The 17,108-nt window shown below is 50.6% G+C and overlaps 1 protein-coding gene across 1 annotated transcript; it reads right to left on the bottom strand.

The window, feature by feature from the left end:
* Nucleotides 1-13,889: 13,889 nt before the first annotated feature.
* ELFN2 (extracellular leucine rich repeat and fibronectin type III domain containing 2) lies at nt 13,890-16,456 on the bottom strand. The gene has a single exon (XM_069003943.1). The coding sequence runs from the start codon at nt 16,454-16,456 to the stop codon at nt 14,030-14,032; it is 2,427 nt and encodes an 808-aa protein (XP_068860044.1). The 3' UTR covers nt 13,890-14,029.
* Nucleotides 16,457-17,108: the final 652 nt, after the last annotated feature.

Below are 17,108 nucleotides of genomic sequence, written 5' to 3'. Positions count from 1 at the left end.
AAAGGCCATGATCCCTGGGAAGATAAATTTGCTGCTTCTGCCTGGTGGTCACCTGGAGATGATCATACAGAGAGCAGAAAACATGTGCCTTCTTCCAGTGGGCCTTTTTCCTGCCCAAGATCGCAGCTATGAGGGCTGCCCCACCTGGAGGATGAGAAACCCTGATGCCATAGCTGTCTGCAGGGAATGTTTCTGGCAAGAGCCTTCTGCATGTGTGCTGCCCAAGGAACCCTGGTGCAGATCCAAGGAATCTCTTCTGTCCAGATGGTTCCAGGTGGTGTCAGTAGAAGGAACTGACCCATAAGGGGAATCCTTTCCTGCCCACCAAACCCCCTCATTTATAACAGCAGGTGGGAAGCACATGCTCCACATCACACAGCAGAGGAGCCCGGCTGCAGCTACAGAGCCTGGTCATGGTACAGACCATCACAAGGCAGCAGCACCATCACAGCCTCTGCACTGCTTGGAGACTCTGCCCCACACCAGACCACTCAGCTTGGGCTACAATAAACCGGGAAAGGGGAGAGATCTGGTGCCCTGCAGGGCAGCACCACACACTCCCAAGGTCTCTGTCAGAAGGCACATTCCATTGCTACCACTCTGCCACAGTCCCTTTCCCAATCTCCTGTTGGTATGCAGCTGCACTGTGCATCAAGATCCAACACTGCCCCACCAGCCCGGCACAACAGTCTGTCCCAAGCACTGCTGAAGCAGATGCTGGCCTCTCCAACCTCTCCCCATCTTCATGGATCCCAACAGGGTCACACAGTGAATTAGCCTAAGATCCAGCTGTAGAACAGCTGGTTCAGCCAAATCCCAAGACATTTTTCTTGTAATCAAACATCTTGTGTCTCTCACTGCAGCACTTGCAGACCTGGATTTTCACCTGAGATCTACCTATTTATTAGGAATATTTGGAGTCTGGCTTCAGGGCTCCTGTAACTGAAGCAAAAAGTCCCAGTTACCCTATCCATGTGCAAGGTGCTAAAAATATCAGTATCACATGGGATTAAGCCTGTACTTGCTGTACATAGAGATATGGTTTGCTTAATAGTTCACTGAAACAGAAAGGTCTGTGGGATTCATTGAGATTTTCTTTCTCTGCCCACCAGAGCTGCTCTCTGAGTCATTATGTGTGGTGCTGAGTCTGTCCCCTGCCTGCAAGAACAGTATGTTACTTTCTCTCCTTCAGTCATTTCTGAGGTGATGCCCCTGCCCAAATCTATTTGACTTCCTCTGTACTGTGGTCTTTGTTAAGAAATTCCAGCCTGTGGGTGATGCTCAGGCACTGCAGTAGGTCATCTCTGGGGTCAAGGTGTGGAAGAAGCTGGTTACAGCTGAAAACATTCAATAAGGAGCCAGGAGAGATCTGGGGATCTGGCAGGGAAATGTGTCTGTAGGGCAAGGTGCTTGATCCCTCCTGGAAGTCCTTTCCAGGGATGCTTTGAGTGTTCACCAGGTTCCTGTCTGATGGTGTGGCATCGTGTTAGAAGAGGCCCCCTGCCCTTCCTACCCCTCAATCACAGCCATTTCTGGAAGTCACAACTGGAATAATTTGGGCAGAGACATCATCTCAGAAATGACTGCAGCATAGAACATCCAACTGACTCACACACTAGGTTTGTTTCACACACCAACTGTATCTCAGCTTCCCCCCAGATCCCACCTTCTGTCTGGCCCTGTGCAGTGCCTGTCTGCCTCAGAACTTTAGCACACTGATGCAGAAATGCTCTAAACCCAGTGATGAATATTGCTCGGACAAGTTTTTCCTTTCCTCATCCCTTTCTGAGCAATGAGCTGGCTTTTTTTTTTTGCCTTTTTTTTTTTTTTTTTTTTTTTTTTTTGCCTAGTTTGTTGGCTTTTTTTCTGCCCCATATGGTCAATATTTAATTTTTGGTGAACAAAGATATTTTTCACATTCTGTTTCCCTGCAGGAAACCACTTCCTTGCAGGTTTGGATGACTCAAGATGTGAGGAATTATATTAGACAGTATACGAGAGGGGAAAATATGTGGACTTGGGAGGAGACAGGAGGGATTGAATGGAAGGAAAGAAATGGAGGAATGGGAAAAGGATAACAGATGGAATATGGTGAAAGAAAACATCAAGAAAGTGAAGGGGAGAAGAGCTAGAGTAAATCATTATTCCCTAGGGAAGACAGAGGTGAGGGTCAGTGAAGGAAGGTGGAGAACAGAGAAAACAAGAAAAAAAGGAGAGTATGAAGGGAGTGGTCAAAAATTGTCAGGAAAGCACAATTTGCAAGAAAGGAGGAGGGAGCTGATGGCCTAGAAGATAAAGCAGAGGTGAGAGAGAACCTGTGTTCTGCTCTGACAGTGTTTGGGTGACTGGTTGGTTCTCACAGGTAGAAGCCCAGAGGTCTGGCTGCCATTCTGTGCTGCTTCCCTCCATCCATCACACTGACCAGATTTGGGACTTAGTGATGTGAGGGAGACAAATCTCCTCCATTTCCCAAAGGTGTTTCATGAACTCTATCTGGGGGACAAGGGATGTCACTTTCCAAGAGACCCAGGCAAGTCCATTCCTCCTCCAGAGCCAGAAGGCAGAAACTGAAATTCTTCAGTTTCTTCAGACCCAGGATGGCGTGTTATGCTGTAACTGTGTGAATTCACAGACGTAATGACCTTGCAGCTTATACTTTTCAGTGGAAAGTCTCCATACTATGCCAAAGTGATCGCTCCAAGGCCTTCAAACAATGAGTTTCTTATTCCTCTGAGAGGGCATGGGGGTGTAGAGAGGCTGTGCTGGCAAATCCAACTGCTTCAAAGCATCCCAGCATAGCAACAATTGAAAGCAGGAAGGAGATCTGTCATCTAAACCTTCTTTCTGGGCTGGCTAACGTGCCTCAGGCAGTTTCACCTTCAGGCACACACACTGCACAACAGGGCAGGAGAAATCAGTGCTCCCTTCTCTGTACAAGATCTAGGTGGGGGTAAGGGAGCAGTGTCTCCTCATCAACCCCAAAGTCAAACAGCCCAACACAGGCAGAGTGAAGGCAGGTGTAGAGAGAGTAGCTCTGAGCCAACAGGAACAGCAAAACCTGGAGGATCCCCTCTCTCCCTCTCACACTCCACCACTGGACTGGTGCTCTCTCCCAGCTGCACACTCAGTCACACTCAGGACAACCTTCTTAGAGAGGCAGGATGGGCCCATGATGCCTCCTTAGAGAAGCACACTACTCAACCAAGAGCAGAGTTGTCACCTGGCAGCCGTGGGTGGTTGAGGGCTTTACAGAGGTCACTCAAGCCTTGGTTTCTCTGGACATTTCCCTGGCAAGTTCTACCTTCCAGCTCAGCTCCCTGCAGCAGTGGAGAGAGGAATGAGGACCAGTGAGGGATCTGGCACCCAGCTACCCCCCCAGCATCAGACCACAGCTCAATAGGAATTAAAAACCCCTTCACCTCCACCCCATCAGTCTGTGTCTGACCTTGCTCCTCACTCTCCTGAGTTATGTGCTCCACCCCAGCACCTCTAGTGTCACTAAGGAGCCAGGACATCCTTTTCTGGGCCACCACAACCAACATCAATGCCACTGACACCTCCTTACTCTTCTCCCCCATAGGCAGCATTTCCTACAATGGCCCAAAAAAGAGGGCACCATCCTCATGGATTATGGTAATACAGCCCTGAAAAGCCTCTAATTAACCCTCATTATATAATTCACAGCTTCATCTGGCAGCTCCTGCCACAAAGGGCTCAACAGACAGTGTCAAAAATACCAATTATCTCCCCGGCTGCCACTCGAGAAGCAGGTAGGAAATCTTGTGGATGACAGTGACATAAGACAGAAAATGTACAGCAAAGAAACAGAGGCAGCAGCTCTCTCCCCACCTTATCATAAAGGGATGAGAACCTGGGCTCTCATGTATCTTCTGGCCCAATGCCCAGTTTGAGCAAAGCCCAAAATGAAACCCCTTTTCCTCCAGACAAGCAGGTATCACGACATTAAGCAGCCACTTTCTTTATCTGAAGGTGCTCATACACAACAGTACAGCCACTCCAGCCTTTATAGATTTAACCTGCACCTCCTGGTCCTGATGAATCCACCCTATGACAGTTTGGCTTGGCTTGGCCACTTTTGTCAGCTGCATCACCATCTTGCAGCTCAGCACCTTGGTCCAGCAAGGCCATTTTCAGACCTTAGGAATCCCCAGTCATCAGCTCCAGAGGTTCAGGAAGGGGAAGAACAGAGTAGAAAGAAATCTCCAGGCCCATGTTGTGATCTGGCAACAGCAGGCAGTTGGGGCAGATTTGTGCCTATTTGCTTGCAAATCTGTGGGCAAGTCTGGCTCTTCCTCATGCTTCTTGCCTGGCTGTGCTTTTCCCCCTTCAGCCACTTTGCCCCAGAGGTCCCCAGATCCCCCCACCCATTCTTAAAGTTTCATCTTATTAGTCAGGTCCCGTTTGTCCCTCGATAGTCATGGCAGAGCCTCCGCTGTCTTTGGAGCTGGAGCAAGACAAGTGGGACAAGGCACTGGGCTGGAAAATTGGGTGCAGAAGTTGCAATGAATTCTTAATGATGCCCTTTCTGGCAATGTATACAGAGGAATGGAGCAGAACACTTTTCTTTTTTGAAGTGTTTCTTATTTAAAAAGTGATGAGGCTTTTGATTCATTTTCCACAGTAGCATTGGCTGGGCACCTGCTTACTTCTGCCTTGCTTAGCAGGAGTCACCAATACAGCTCCTCGGACTCATTTTAGATGCCATTCCTTTCTCCTTTGGGAATGCATGTTAACTGCCAGTCCCTGAAGAGCCTGGCAATCCTACTGCAAGAGGTATCACATAACCATGTTGTGAGAGACAGACCCTGTCCCAATGAGCCTAACAAGGGAAGGGAAGACACACATACCTGTTGAATATTCGGGAAGACAAGGAATGGAGCAGTTCTGCATCCTGCCATACTCCCACCAAACCTGTGGCAGAACCTCAAGTTTGTCCCTATAGGGGAGCACTAGCGCTAGTGATCTATCCATCATTTTAACAGTGTATGTGAACCTGTATAAAAGTATTTGAGTCTATGTTTCACCTTTCTTGTCCTTTCACTCCTAAATACTTCACTCACAGGCTGTTTGGGTTTTATTTCTCTCCATTTGTGTTTCCTTCAGGGGTCAGGAGGGAGGCGTAGAGGTCGTTCAGTGACATAATCTGCTTCCCTGCTACGGGTGAGCATGGCCTGTGCACTTAAAATCCCCAATCCCCTTGGGCTCTGTGTAGCTCTCAGTCAGTCCTCCAGCTCTGCACAATACACACCTTTTTGTTTTAATTGAAAGTGCATCCAAGACGTGGGGAAAGATGTTAGCCTGACCATTCCCTAGCCTGCACTACTCTCATCCCCTTGAGAGACAGCCCTCAGGACAAAGGTCAGCAGCATGACCCTCACACCCTCAACCATTTGTTCATTGCCCTTCAGAGCTGTTGGTCACTGGTTCCATTGCAGTCAACATGACCTGGAGAGGAGAGATTCCTCACTCTGCTCTTAGGCTTGCCCTGACCCTGAGGAGTCATGATTGCTCAGGATGCCTGGGCACTTAGTGCTGCAGAGAAGCATCCTCTAATCCAAGCTGGCTATTGCAAAAGCCACCAAGATTTGGATGGTAAATCAAGACCCAGAAAGGTTGTTACCTTTGCAGTGGAAACAGGATTCATCTGCCGTTCCATCAGAGATGCTCTTCCCGTGCTTACAGTCAGTCCAGAAGAGGGCAATGTTGCCTACTTGCCTGTCGGTACCACAACACAGAGGCACTTCCACATGCACACATAGGCAAAGAGATGACAACTGTCCCGTATGACTTCCGGCAAAAGGCTCTGTGGCTAAGTTAGGTCTTTCTGTGCTGCAGCAAATTACGGCTTGGATAAGTCACTGAACTTCACAAGGGTGGAAAAGAACCACGTCAGCATGAACCAACCATAAGGAAACACAAAATGGTCTTCCCGAGTCTGCAGCCAGCCAAGCATGAGGCTGTCCAAAGAACCCCTGTTCCTCTCCAGGGTGGGTTTGCTTTGCGGGCCAGCTCACTCTGGCCACCCTCACACTGCCCACTGCAGCCACTTCACTGTCCACAGCACAGCCATGGTGCCTTCTCTCTCTCCATGATGCAGACATCATGGTCCACCAAGCAGGTTCTGGAGGCAGAGGTCAGTGTGGTTTGCTGCAGGAACTGCAGTCTGTTGGGTACTGTTATGTCCAGAGGCACTCGAAAGAATAATGCAGACTCACAGACACAGCTCACACCTCATCCCTTCCCTGGACACACACCAGCTCACATAACAGTGTGCAGAGCAGAGGACTCTAAGGTCTCTGACTGGAATCAGCCAAAGGCTGCTCAAACACAAGCACTGCTTAACTCTTTCACCACAAATCATTTTGGCCCAGAGGGCTGACTACAGTGCCTCCATGTCCCCTCAGCCCAACAGTCCTCACCTGGCTTCAGGACATTTATGACGACTTCAGCCCTGACAGTCTTCCCTTCTCAAAGCTTCCTGCTGCTCCTAGACAGCATTTGCAAATACATCTTGTCCTTTCTCATCCCTGTGGCAGAGCAACCAAATGAAATGCAAGGACTGTGGAGACAAAATCGAATTTAGCAACAAAATAAACAGCATGGGGGCTCTCTACTGATTAGATTACGCCTCTTTATAATTTATGCATTAATTCCTCCCAAGGTCTGAAATGCCCTGTCTCAGAAGGCCTGTATCCCTGCACTGCAGAGATGCAGATGCCAAGAACATCACTTTGACTGAAACATCCAGCTTTCCACCAAGCAGATGAAGCTCTGAATAACCCCAGAAGAGCTCCTCTTCGTTATACACCATTGTCCATCCTCCAGAGATACACAGCCCAGCACCATTCCTTCCTACACCCAATCATTCCTCCCAAGCCCAATGGAGAATGTCAGACTGTGAAGCATCTGCCTGTAGTGGCATCTGCTCCTAGGACTGCTCTCAAATCAATTCAAGCATTAATAAAGAGTCATCAGCGACTGCAGCATATATATCCAGGAGCTGTTGTGTCCATACTCACAACTCCCTAGAACAATTTCTTCCTGTCCTTTGCTACACAAGGAGCAGAGACTGTGGGCTCAGCACACTCAATAAGGAAGCCTAGAAGCCATGGCTAGATCAGTCTAATCAAAGCTGCATGTGCAAGAGCAAAAAAAAAAAGAAACCCTCTGAGCCAAGGAGCCCTACCACTCTCAGGAGAAACTAGAAACATTAAGAAACAGGAGGCAGAGAAGAGACAAGACATGCAAGGAAATGGCTGCTATGTCACCATACACAAATTGGCCTAATTATGTGTATAAATGCACCAATAGGCATGGATTTGCTGGCTGTATTCTTAACTTTAAATATTGATGCTTAGGAAGAGCTGAGATCAGGATATCTGCTGGTGGATTAGGCTACAGATTGCTCAGTCATTACCCACGGCTGGATCCCCTGCCTTGGATAGCCTTCCTCCAGAGAGCTCTGGAGCTCAAGCAGAGGATTTGCTGTGTAGGTAATGGGCAAGGAAGCTCTGCCTTACACCCGGAGAGTGCTGTCTGCCTGCCCTGGGTGGGGCAGAACCCTGGTGCTGATTGGTGCAGGAAAGGGCTGGTATCACAACAGAACTGATAACACTTTTACCCACGACTGGGTAAAAATGAGGATGTATCCAAAACAGGTAATAGCCAAGGGCAGAGAAACAGTGTGTTTGGGGGAAGCAGGTGACCACTGCATGCCTGGGAGAATCTTCCCATGCCCCGACCCAACTGTCTCGGTTTTGCCCATCCCCAGATTCCTCCCATCCCATCCCGTCCCGTCCCGTCCCGTCCCGTCCCATCCCGTCCTGTCCCACCCCATCCCATCCCATCCCATCCCATCCCATCCCATCCCATCCCATCCCATCCCATCCCACCCCACCTCCTCTGCCAGACAAGGCTGGAACAAATGGACTCAGAAGCAGTTTTTCATAGTTTTTGCTTGTTGATTTTTTTTTTTAGGTTTTTTTGTTGTTGTTTTTTTTTTAAATAAGAAATTTATTGCAAATATAGAAATTGATTTTCTCCATACAGGAATCTCCGAGTTGAGGAAAAACGATTTCGTGCCATTCAGTTTTAAAACAGGAAAAGAAGGAAAGAGAGAAAAAAAAAAGAAAGAAAAGAACAAGAAAGAAATACAAATCTAAAAGAAGAAAAGAAAGGAAATTAAGAAAAAAGAAGAAAATAAAGAACATAACTCCAACTTAAATTTGTCCATACACAACCGGGGGGGTCACAGGGTTGTTACGGAAGGAGGAACACCAAAGAGGCCACAAGGAGCCAGTCCCAGCAGCTGCCTCCCAGGCCCTTCCTTACATTCAAGGGCTGACACCCCCTTCTCTGTGCCTGGCAGCTGCCCGCCCCTTCCCACCCCCTCACCCCAGACGCTGTGCTTGTGGATGGACCAGCCGTACCAGCCCTGGAGGGTCTGGCCTGACCCGGACAGACTCTTCCTCTTCCCCCCAGGGAAGGCGGAGAGCAGGCGGCGGGGACAGGCCACCCAAGAGCAAGGCCTCACAGTGGCGGTGGTAGTTATGGGGGAGGCAAAGGCCAAGCCGAACGCGCGAGGAAGGGGCATACGGAGGGGGACCGTAAGGGGGGGAAGAGGGAGTTCACCCCCGGGTGGGGCAGGGAGGAGAAGGAGCGGGAGAAGAGGGAGAAGGAGAAGCCAGACAGAGGGATGCCCTCTCTCCACTCAGGAATGGGGTGGGTTGGGGCAGCCCTGCAGAGAGCTGCCCTCGTAGGATGGCCAGGGAGAGGTATGGAGACACCTCCCCAGGGCGCGTGGGGGGACAGTCAAGGGGAGGCAGACCGAGAACGCCCCTCACAGTACAAGGCCAAAGCGGCTGAGGGACAGGGTTGGGAATGCGTGCGTGTGTAGGGGGACGCAACAGACGCTCCCCTCTGCCCCTTCTTCAGGGAAGGACCCAAAAAACACTTGCTCAGACAGGGTGGGCAGGATGTGGCTGAGGTGGGGCAGGCTCCGCCAGCCCTACAAGAAACCCCCATAGCCTAGTGGGGGGTGGCACAAAGTGTCCATCCCACACCAAGCCACCCTGAGGAGGCTCCCTCCTGCTCAGGTGGTGGGACAGCAGCAGGCTGGCTCCCGCAAGAGGACACAACTCCATGAGGCTCTTCTTGACTGCAGCTTGTGAGGAAGGAGGTGGTGACGGTGGAAGGGATGTTCTCCAGGCTCCTGGAGGCTGTGTGTCCTTCCTGACGCAGCTGAGCTTTCCAGTCAGCAACAAGCATGGCAAATGTGCTTTTGGGGCCCTGGGTCCAGCTCCTGGCCATACAGCAGCTACCCACCCTGCAGCACTGAGCTCTGCCCTACAGAGAGGGGTCACAGCTCATCATGAAGTCTGCCAAGATTTTTTTCTCCAGGCACTGCTGACTTACTCCCCACTTCCTCTCAGAGAGCCTTCACCCCTGCACTCAACCCTTTTCCTTGCTGTTCTCTTTGTCTCTTTATCATCCCATTCTTTCCACTGTGGTCATCTTTTCTCCAGGTCTTTCCAGCCTGTCCCTTTTCTCCACCTTCTCCATCTCCCTCTACCTGTTACCTCCTTGCCTCCTTACCAAGGAGTGGTGACTCCTTGGTCCCACCATACCTTATTCACTCCTACTGAGTCTGCCCCTCCTCTCTCTGTCTCAGCTCCTTTTCCACCTTCCTCCTGCATCTTCCCCTCCTTCCTTCAAGCCTGCCAGGCAGAGCCTCCTCCAGCAAGGCAGGCTGATTAGCATTGCAAACACACAGAGGCCTCCTCAGCTCGACATAATTCTTCATTTGTCAGTCATGAATATTTCACACCTGCCTCAAGAGGGATTTATTCAGCATGGAAGAGTGGGGAGGGGGAGAAGGGAACATGGTACCACAGCATAAACTGGGGCAGCACCAGCAGATACAGGAAAGAGCTCTGTCTCATGGGAACAGCATGCCTAGAGTCTCACCTTCAGTCTCCTGGGTGCAGGACCCTAGCCCAGGCTTCTCCCCAAGGCTGTCCCTGGGGCTAGAGGGCAGGTCTGTGCCCAGCCTCCTCCCTCACCCTCCACAATTTCCAGTGAGGTGAACTAAACCCCTCTTTTCTCTGCCAATGCTCACCAAGCCAGAAATAAAGTGTGAAAGGGTTTGGTCTTGCTTCGGCCCCAGAAGTCCACTTTGCCCTGGGAGAAGGAAGCATTGAGGGACTTGCCAAAGCCAAGCCATAGAGGCCTTAAAAACTTCAGGCAGTCTCTCCACACTTTTTCCCAACAAAGAAGCTTTTGAGGTTTCATCATGTCCTGCCCTCTGCAGGGCCAGCCAGGGGAGAGAATGCATAGGACAGACCTAATCCAGAGGTCTACGCAATCAATGAGAGGACGGTAGTGGGAGATCTTCTAAGTGATTGTAACCAGCTCCACATCAAGTTTTCACTGTATCAGAAGTTTCCCTTCAGCTAAAGCACTCCATGTTTCCTCAAGATCAACCTTGCTTTTTGAGGAACAGCAGCCAGGGCAAAGGGAGGGTAGTGAGCATTTCTCTTACGAGATCGATCTTGACAGGCCTCACTCCTGTTCCTCAATAACTAGGAGAAATGGTGGCCACTAGGAAGAGCAGGCCTTTGGTTTATAACACATACCCCTTTACACACGTGACCGTGAAAAGCAGCTGAGAGACCGCATTTGGAGTAAGGGCAAGGGGGACACTGGGAAGAAGAAGGAATGACATTTATGGGGTGATTGGTTTGGGTTCTCTTTGGGGTATGTTCCCTCTCAAACTGATAGGAGTCTCTCATAAAATCACATCAGGGATGAATGAAAGGAGCAGAGAAAACAGGGACAAGGACAGGAGAGACTTTGAGGGAGGAGGTTAAATTCCAACAAACTGGCACATACACAACAGGTGTTTGCTCAGAAAAATACAGTAAAATTGTCATGCAAATAGAACGTTAAATCTGCTTTCCTCCGACAGGGCTGGCATCACTTTGTGAGCCCTCATCCTGAGGGAGGGAGCAGGACAAAGAAGAAGGGAGGAGGAAGGAAGGTGAGACACTTTGTTCCCCTTCCTTGCCCTCTTCCTCCCACAGAACAGTCCATCTTGTGCAAACTTCATCCAATGGTTTGGAGTGGGGAGCTACAGCTGGGAGAGAAATGGCTTTTCCCTTCTATCCAGCCTTACCCTCACCACAGAAAAAAGAAGGGCCTGATGAGAGCTGTATCCCTGACCTTTCTTTTCTGCCTCGTTGAGGTGTTGAGGGGAGAAAGCAGAAACCTTTACAGGTTAATGCTCCTCCTTAAAGTATTGGCTGAGCAGAACTGTTTACAAGACCATACAGCAGAGAAGCACAGGGGGGGAAGAGTTGTGGAGAGGAACAAGACTCCATCCCCCCTTGCCTGTCATCCCCTTTTTCCAGTTCAATTCTGTGCCCCAGCCATTAGTCTTTTCTGCTTGGATGGTTGCCATGCTGGAAGACCATTGAGCCTGCTCCATGTGGTACCTGGGGAGGTCTCTGTTGTGCCTAAGCATCTCTCACAGCATTTACCTGTCTTGGTTTGCCACATGGTCCCAACATGGAGGGACGCCTGCCAGCAGTGATGTGACTTCCCTTCGTGTCTTCCCTTCATCCTCCTGCACACAGGTGCACACACGTGTGTGCACACACACCTCTTCCTCTGGGTGGGACGGACTCTTACCATGTGGAGTCAGTCCCATGAACACCTCTGGACTCAAGGCAAGCAATGCTTTGACTGTGGGAAAGCAGGCTGACAGTGAAAAGTCTGAGGCAATGGGGTCATGACCTGGCTTAGGATTGTTACCATCAGCATCCCTACAAGGAAGAAACTCCACAGATCTTCATAGGTTTACACTCTGGGGATACCTGCTCTGGTTTTCATGCACCAGACTCTGCCTACTGCTCCCCCTCACTTACAGAAGGTGAAATTGTCATCTGTGGCATAGAAGCCAGCTCTCACAGCTGGCAGTGCTACTACCTGGCAGATAACAGGCAAGTTCTCTGCATGCAGCATGTAAATGCCTCCCAGAGAAGCTCCTACACCCTCATCCTTCTCCCAGGGCCCCCAAAAACACTGGGTCTTCTAAGGAGCACCTCAAAGAGGAAATAACTACTTAGGGAGAGCCAACACAACATAGGCCCTCACCCTCATCCTGGTAGAGGTGAACAACAGTCAAGTTTTGGGCAGATCGTGGAGAGAAGGCTCACTGTGCTGCATAAAGACATGTTCAGCAGGCAGCACTCCTGCCTGACAGAAAAACTTTGGGGGAGATGGTGCCAAGATTGTGCTTTGTTGGGCTGCTCAGAAATGGGGCTAGGTGAAGAGGGCAGTAGGCTCATTCCCAACTCTGTGACAGATCTTCTACCCAAGAGGCAGAGGCTGAGACCTAGCAAGTGCAACTGGGATTTTGCCAAGACATGAAAGGATCCCTAAGAAAAGTTTGTCACACCTGTGAGGAGGTGGAGGATTTAGGAGGTGATATGTTGCTCTGACTCTCATGAGGGCCTCTAAGTAGTCAAAGGAACCCTGCCATCCGGAGGCTGGTGTCCTCTTCTATCCCAGCGCACACAGCGCAGCTGCGCACACAGCGGGAGCTTCTTCCAGGCCATCCTTCTTGGGCTACTCCCAGGCCCCATTCTCACACCCCATTTGTTCCCCGTGCTCCTGTCTTCACCCTAGGCTGTCCCCTATCCATGCCAGAACATCCACGGCCTATTCAAGAGAAAGACTCTTTGTGAGGCCAACCCAGTGAGATGAGCAACTGAAATCCTGTTCTTCACACACACCTGGAAGTGAGGAGGTTGGGTGATGCTCTTCTCATGGACACCCACCCCACAGCCCACAGTGAAGTCAGTTGGGAAGAGCTGCAGAAGCTTCATGGAGAACTTGTTCTGTTGAGGTCCTCTCCAGGTCCCTTCCATATAGTAAGGAGGACATGAACAGAGAGTATTAAACTGACTACTCAAGGGCAGCCTGAGCATAGGCGTGTGTGGAGGGGAGGACCTCTGACCGGTAACATGGAGAGATGGGAACCCTATACACCTCTGAAAGACCAGACCTTCCTGCCTTTTCTTCCACCACTCCTTGACAACCTGGCTTGCCATGACAAAGAGAACATTCACAACCTGTTTCTCCCCACCAACTGGCAGAAAACTGGCTCTGAGAAGGCCTGGAGAATGCCTATCACTCCAGAATTGCTGGTGTTCATCAGCAGCAACATGGCAGGAGAGGGGAAGGAGGAAGAGCAGCAAGGGCACAGAGCCTGTTATATGGCAGGTCCTACCCGCCTTGGTCCTTCACATCTCCTCTCCTTCCTCTGAGGAGGATGGAGGTTCATGAAGTATCTAGACAGAAAGTTCAAGCCTAGGGACCCTTAACAGAGAGGGATAGGGAAGGGCAAAGGAAAAGAACTTCTTCCAGCAATTCCACCTGTCTTGGAAGGGGACGGGAGAGAGAGAAAAGCCTCCACTGCTAAAGAAAATGAGGGAAAAAGTTAGTGATGGAAGATTTGGCATAGCAGGTATACAAGGTGGACAAGGAAGCTTTCTAAACCAAAGTCCTTCCCTCTCACCCAAAAGAAAAAATCAGCCTTCAACAGGAACAGAAAGATGAATAGTTCACAGCTGAGTTTCATGCCCAGTGAGTGTCCATCCCTGCCCTTCTCCTGCCACCACTGCCACCCACTCCCAGGCCATTCCCACCCACCCACACTCCAACGTTGTTACCACAGTGTCAGAGCAGGACACTCCTACCAGCCATCTGCGGGCAGAACAATGGTCCCCGTAACACAGTAGAGACAATTCGGCGTGTGTGTGTGTGTGTGTGTCAGTGTGTGTGTCTGTGTGTGTAAGAGTTGTTGTAAACTTTAAGAAAAGGTTTTGTCAGTTTTGTATTTCTCAGGAGTATTTTGTTGTTGGTTTATTTTTCACAGTCAAGTGGCTTTTTTTTTCTGGTTGTTGGAGGGGGGTCTTGGTTTGTATTGTTTCCTTGTGAGGAAGAGTCACAGCTTCTGCTGAGCAGAGACTCCTTTCCAGTAATCCAGGATGTCATGCAGATCCTCGTCCTTGGCAAATTGAACTTTCTTCCTCAGGGCATGCCCAGCTGCCATGTAAACCTCCTCCCTGTGATGTTTCTTGTAAGGCCGGAATCGCTCCCAGATCTTGTGGGTGCTCTCTGAGGAGTACTCGGGGCTGGAGGAGTAGCCCGAGAAGTAGTGTCTGGGGGAGAGCTGGGAGTAGGTGGAGTCTCGCTTGGACCGGGACAGTGGCTTGAGGAATGACACCCGCTGGCTCAAGGTGTCAGCACTTTCCTCATAGTACAGGGCCGGGAAGGAGTGACGGTGCTCACTGCAATGGTAAGAAGGCTTGACCTCCAAGTGGTGGATGGCGCTTGGAGACACCAAGGGAAGACGATCCAAAGGGCTGTTAAGTGGGCTGCCCTTCTCAATGTATTTGGAGTCAGACTTGCTGAGTGGTGGGTGGTCAGGCACATCCAAGCTGAAGACCTTGGCGCTCTTGATGGAGCCACTAGAGGAGACACTGCAGGTCTTTCTGGCCACAGCAGCATCAGCACTGAGCTGGCGCTGCAAAGGATGGTGGGAGCTTTCCTTGTAGGGCGGGGAAAGAAAGCTGGGCCGCTCTAGCCCACTCGAGGACCCGGCTGGGATGGACTGGCACTCAAAGGCCATATCTGAGTCAACACCAGTCCCACCACCCAGGAAGGATGCTGTGTCCAGCTTGAGGGCATCAATACAGTTGTTGATGATCTGGTTGACCTTGTCTACCTCCTTGGCTATAGTAGAAATCTCAGCAGCTGAGCCTTGCCCATTGTCAAGCTCCCTCAGGTCCTCATCCCGCTGGGTTCTCTCCAGCCCATCCCCACCACCAGTCCGCACTTCAATGTAGTTACCTTTAGTGGTGACTTTAGGAGTCTCCATCCCAGCTTCCATTGACTTTGACGGGGGCAACTTCTCCCCAATCATGGAAGGGATGGAGGACATCCGTGAGACAGGAATGACAGGTGGCTCACCCAGCTTCTGGGAAGGATGGACTATGGTACCGGTATCAATATCTGATCCATAACGCATTTCTAGAATGGTCTTTTTGACATTGAGCGATTTCTGTTTCTCCTCCTGCATCCTCCGCTTCCGCAAGCAGTAATAGACCACCCCCAGGACAATGACCATCCCAAAGAGGCAACCCAGGGTGGTCATAATATAGTGCGTAGTGGTGGAAGTACTGGAAATAGGGTCCTCCCTGCCTTTGCTCCGGGTTGCAAAGGTCAGGCAAGTATGGTTGTAACGCCTGTTGTTGCGGATAGAGGCCACACAGAATGTATAATCAGTGTGGGCCTTCAGCTTGTTGACAGTGACATATTCCTTCTTGCTCTTCAGTGTTGCTATGTCAGAAACGTAGCTGTTGTTGTATTGGACCAGCACATACATCTTACTGTAGGGCATGGGGATGGTGACCATCAGGATGGCTGAAGTGATGGTGACATCATGTAGCTTGATGCTGGGACTGAAGGAGGAGTCAGTGGTGGAAGAGGCTGGAGGCTTGACAGAGAGGAAATCCCCAGGGCTGATGGCTGAGCCCTCATCCAGGTCTCGCTGGGAGTCAGGGGTGTAAGGAGTTGGGTTGACCCTGGAGAGGGAAGGGATGGTGCCCCCTCTGCACATGGACTGGAAGATGGTGATGGCATTGCGGTTGTGGTGAGGCCGAGGCACCAGAAGCGGATACCCAGCGAACTCCCGTGGAGTCTCACACTGGAGGCGGTCATAGTTCTTGGTGACGTTGTTGAAGAGAGCCAGCCAGTTAAGAAAGCCGTAGAGGCTACAGTCACAGTTGAAGGGGTTGCCAGCCAGCTCGCACACCATCAGGTTGCTCAAGCTGGTGAAAGTGTTGCCCTCCAGACGGCTGAGGCGGTTGGATGACAGGTCAATGCTAATCAAGCTGGGGCACTCAGAGAAGGCAGTAGGGGTGACCAGCTCAATTAGGTTATGCTGCACAAAGAGGAACTGGAGGCGGGCCATGCCCCGCAACATGCCCTCTGTCAGGTTGGTGAGTTTGTTGTAGCCCAGCTGTAAGACCTGGAGGTTTGACTGACCCATGAAAGCCCCATCCTCAATGTAGGAGATCTCATTCTTGGTCAGGTTCAAATCAGTCAGGTTGCCAAAGCGGTTGAGGGAGGAGTACAGCACCACTTTGAGCTTATTCTCGTTCAGACGCAAGTCATGCACCGTGCTGTTGATATGCTGAGGGATGGTCTCATACGGGGGCTGGTTCTGGCTGCAGATGGCCAGCCACACATATCCTTTGTCCCCCTCAATCAGCCAGCAGTCACCTCGCACGGTGCCAGGGGAAAACAAGCAGAGCAGGGCAGCTGCCCACAACCCCAGGCACAGCATGGTCTGCAGTGGTGCCCTCATCAGGACGGGGGGAAAAAAATCCTCAACAAAAACCAATGCCAAATCTCAGGACAACAGCAAAAAGAAACTAGGGGGCAGGAACTGGGGTTTAGCAATGGAAAGGAATGAGCACCCCAGTCCTACTGGGTGTCATCACCATTGTTTCTTCTTGCCCTCTGGGTCAAACCAGGAGCATGGAGGAAGGGGAACACATGCAATCTTCTCCTGGAACACCCAAGAGCTATGACCACGGATGTTTGGTCTGGAAGAGAACTACCTTGTGCTTCTTTTCTAAACAAAAATTCAGGTTGAGGATTATGAATCTTCTTTGATGCTCATGAGCGACTCACACACCTTTTCCACTTTTGCCCCCCCCACCCACCCCCCACCCACACCAAACCCACCCCAAAACAAACCCAAGTCCTCCCCCCTTTAGTCTTCCCCCAACCCTCCACAGTGTGATTTGGAAGAACAAGGCAGGGCTGCCTCCTGCGTCGCTCACGCTCCCTTGGTTTCTACTCCTTCTCTTCCTTCTTTCCTGGGTTCCCTCTGAGAAGCTTCAGAGCTTAGGATCAAACATGTCGAAAACAAAAATACAGAGAGGGAAAGAGCAAGTGTGCACGAGAGAGATCCATCTGTCACTGGAATCTGGAAAAGAAAACACAGGAGACAA

This window comes from Aphelocoma coerulescens, chromosome 1A (genome assembly GCF_041296385.1).
Source record: "Aphelocoma coerulescens isolate FSJ_1873_10779 chromosome 1A, UR_Acoe_1.0, whole genome shotgun sequence".
Lineage (NCBI taxonomy): Eukaryota > Metazoa > Chordata > Aves > Passeriformes > Corvidae > Aphelocoma > Aphelocoma coerulescens.
Note: the sequence above shows the minus strand (reverse complement) of the source record. Positions and strands in the feature narration are given on the sequence as shown.

Coding starts and splice junctions, on each gene's coding strand:
- ELFN2 (XM_069003943.1), bottom strand. CDS start 16,456: ATGAGGGCACCACTGCAGACCATGCTGTGCCTGGGGTTGTGGGCAGCT.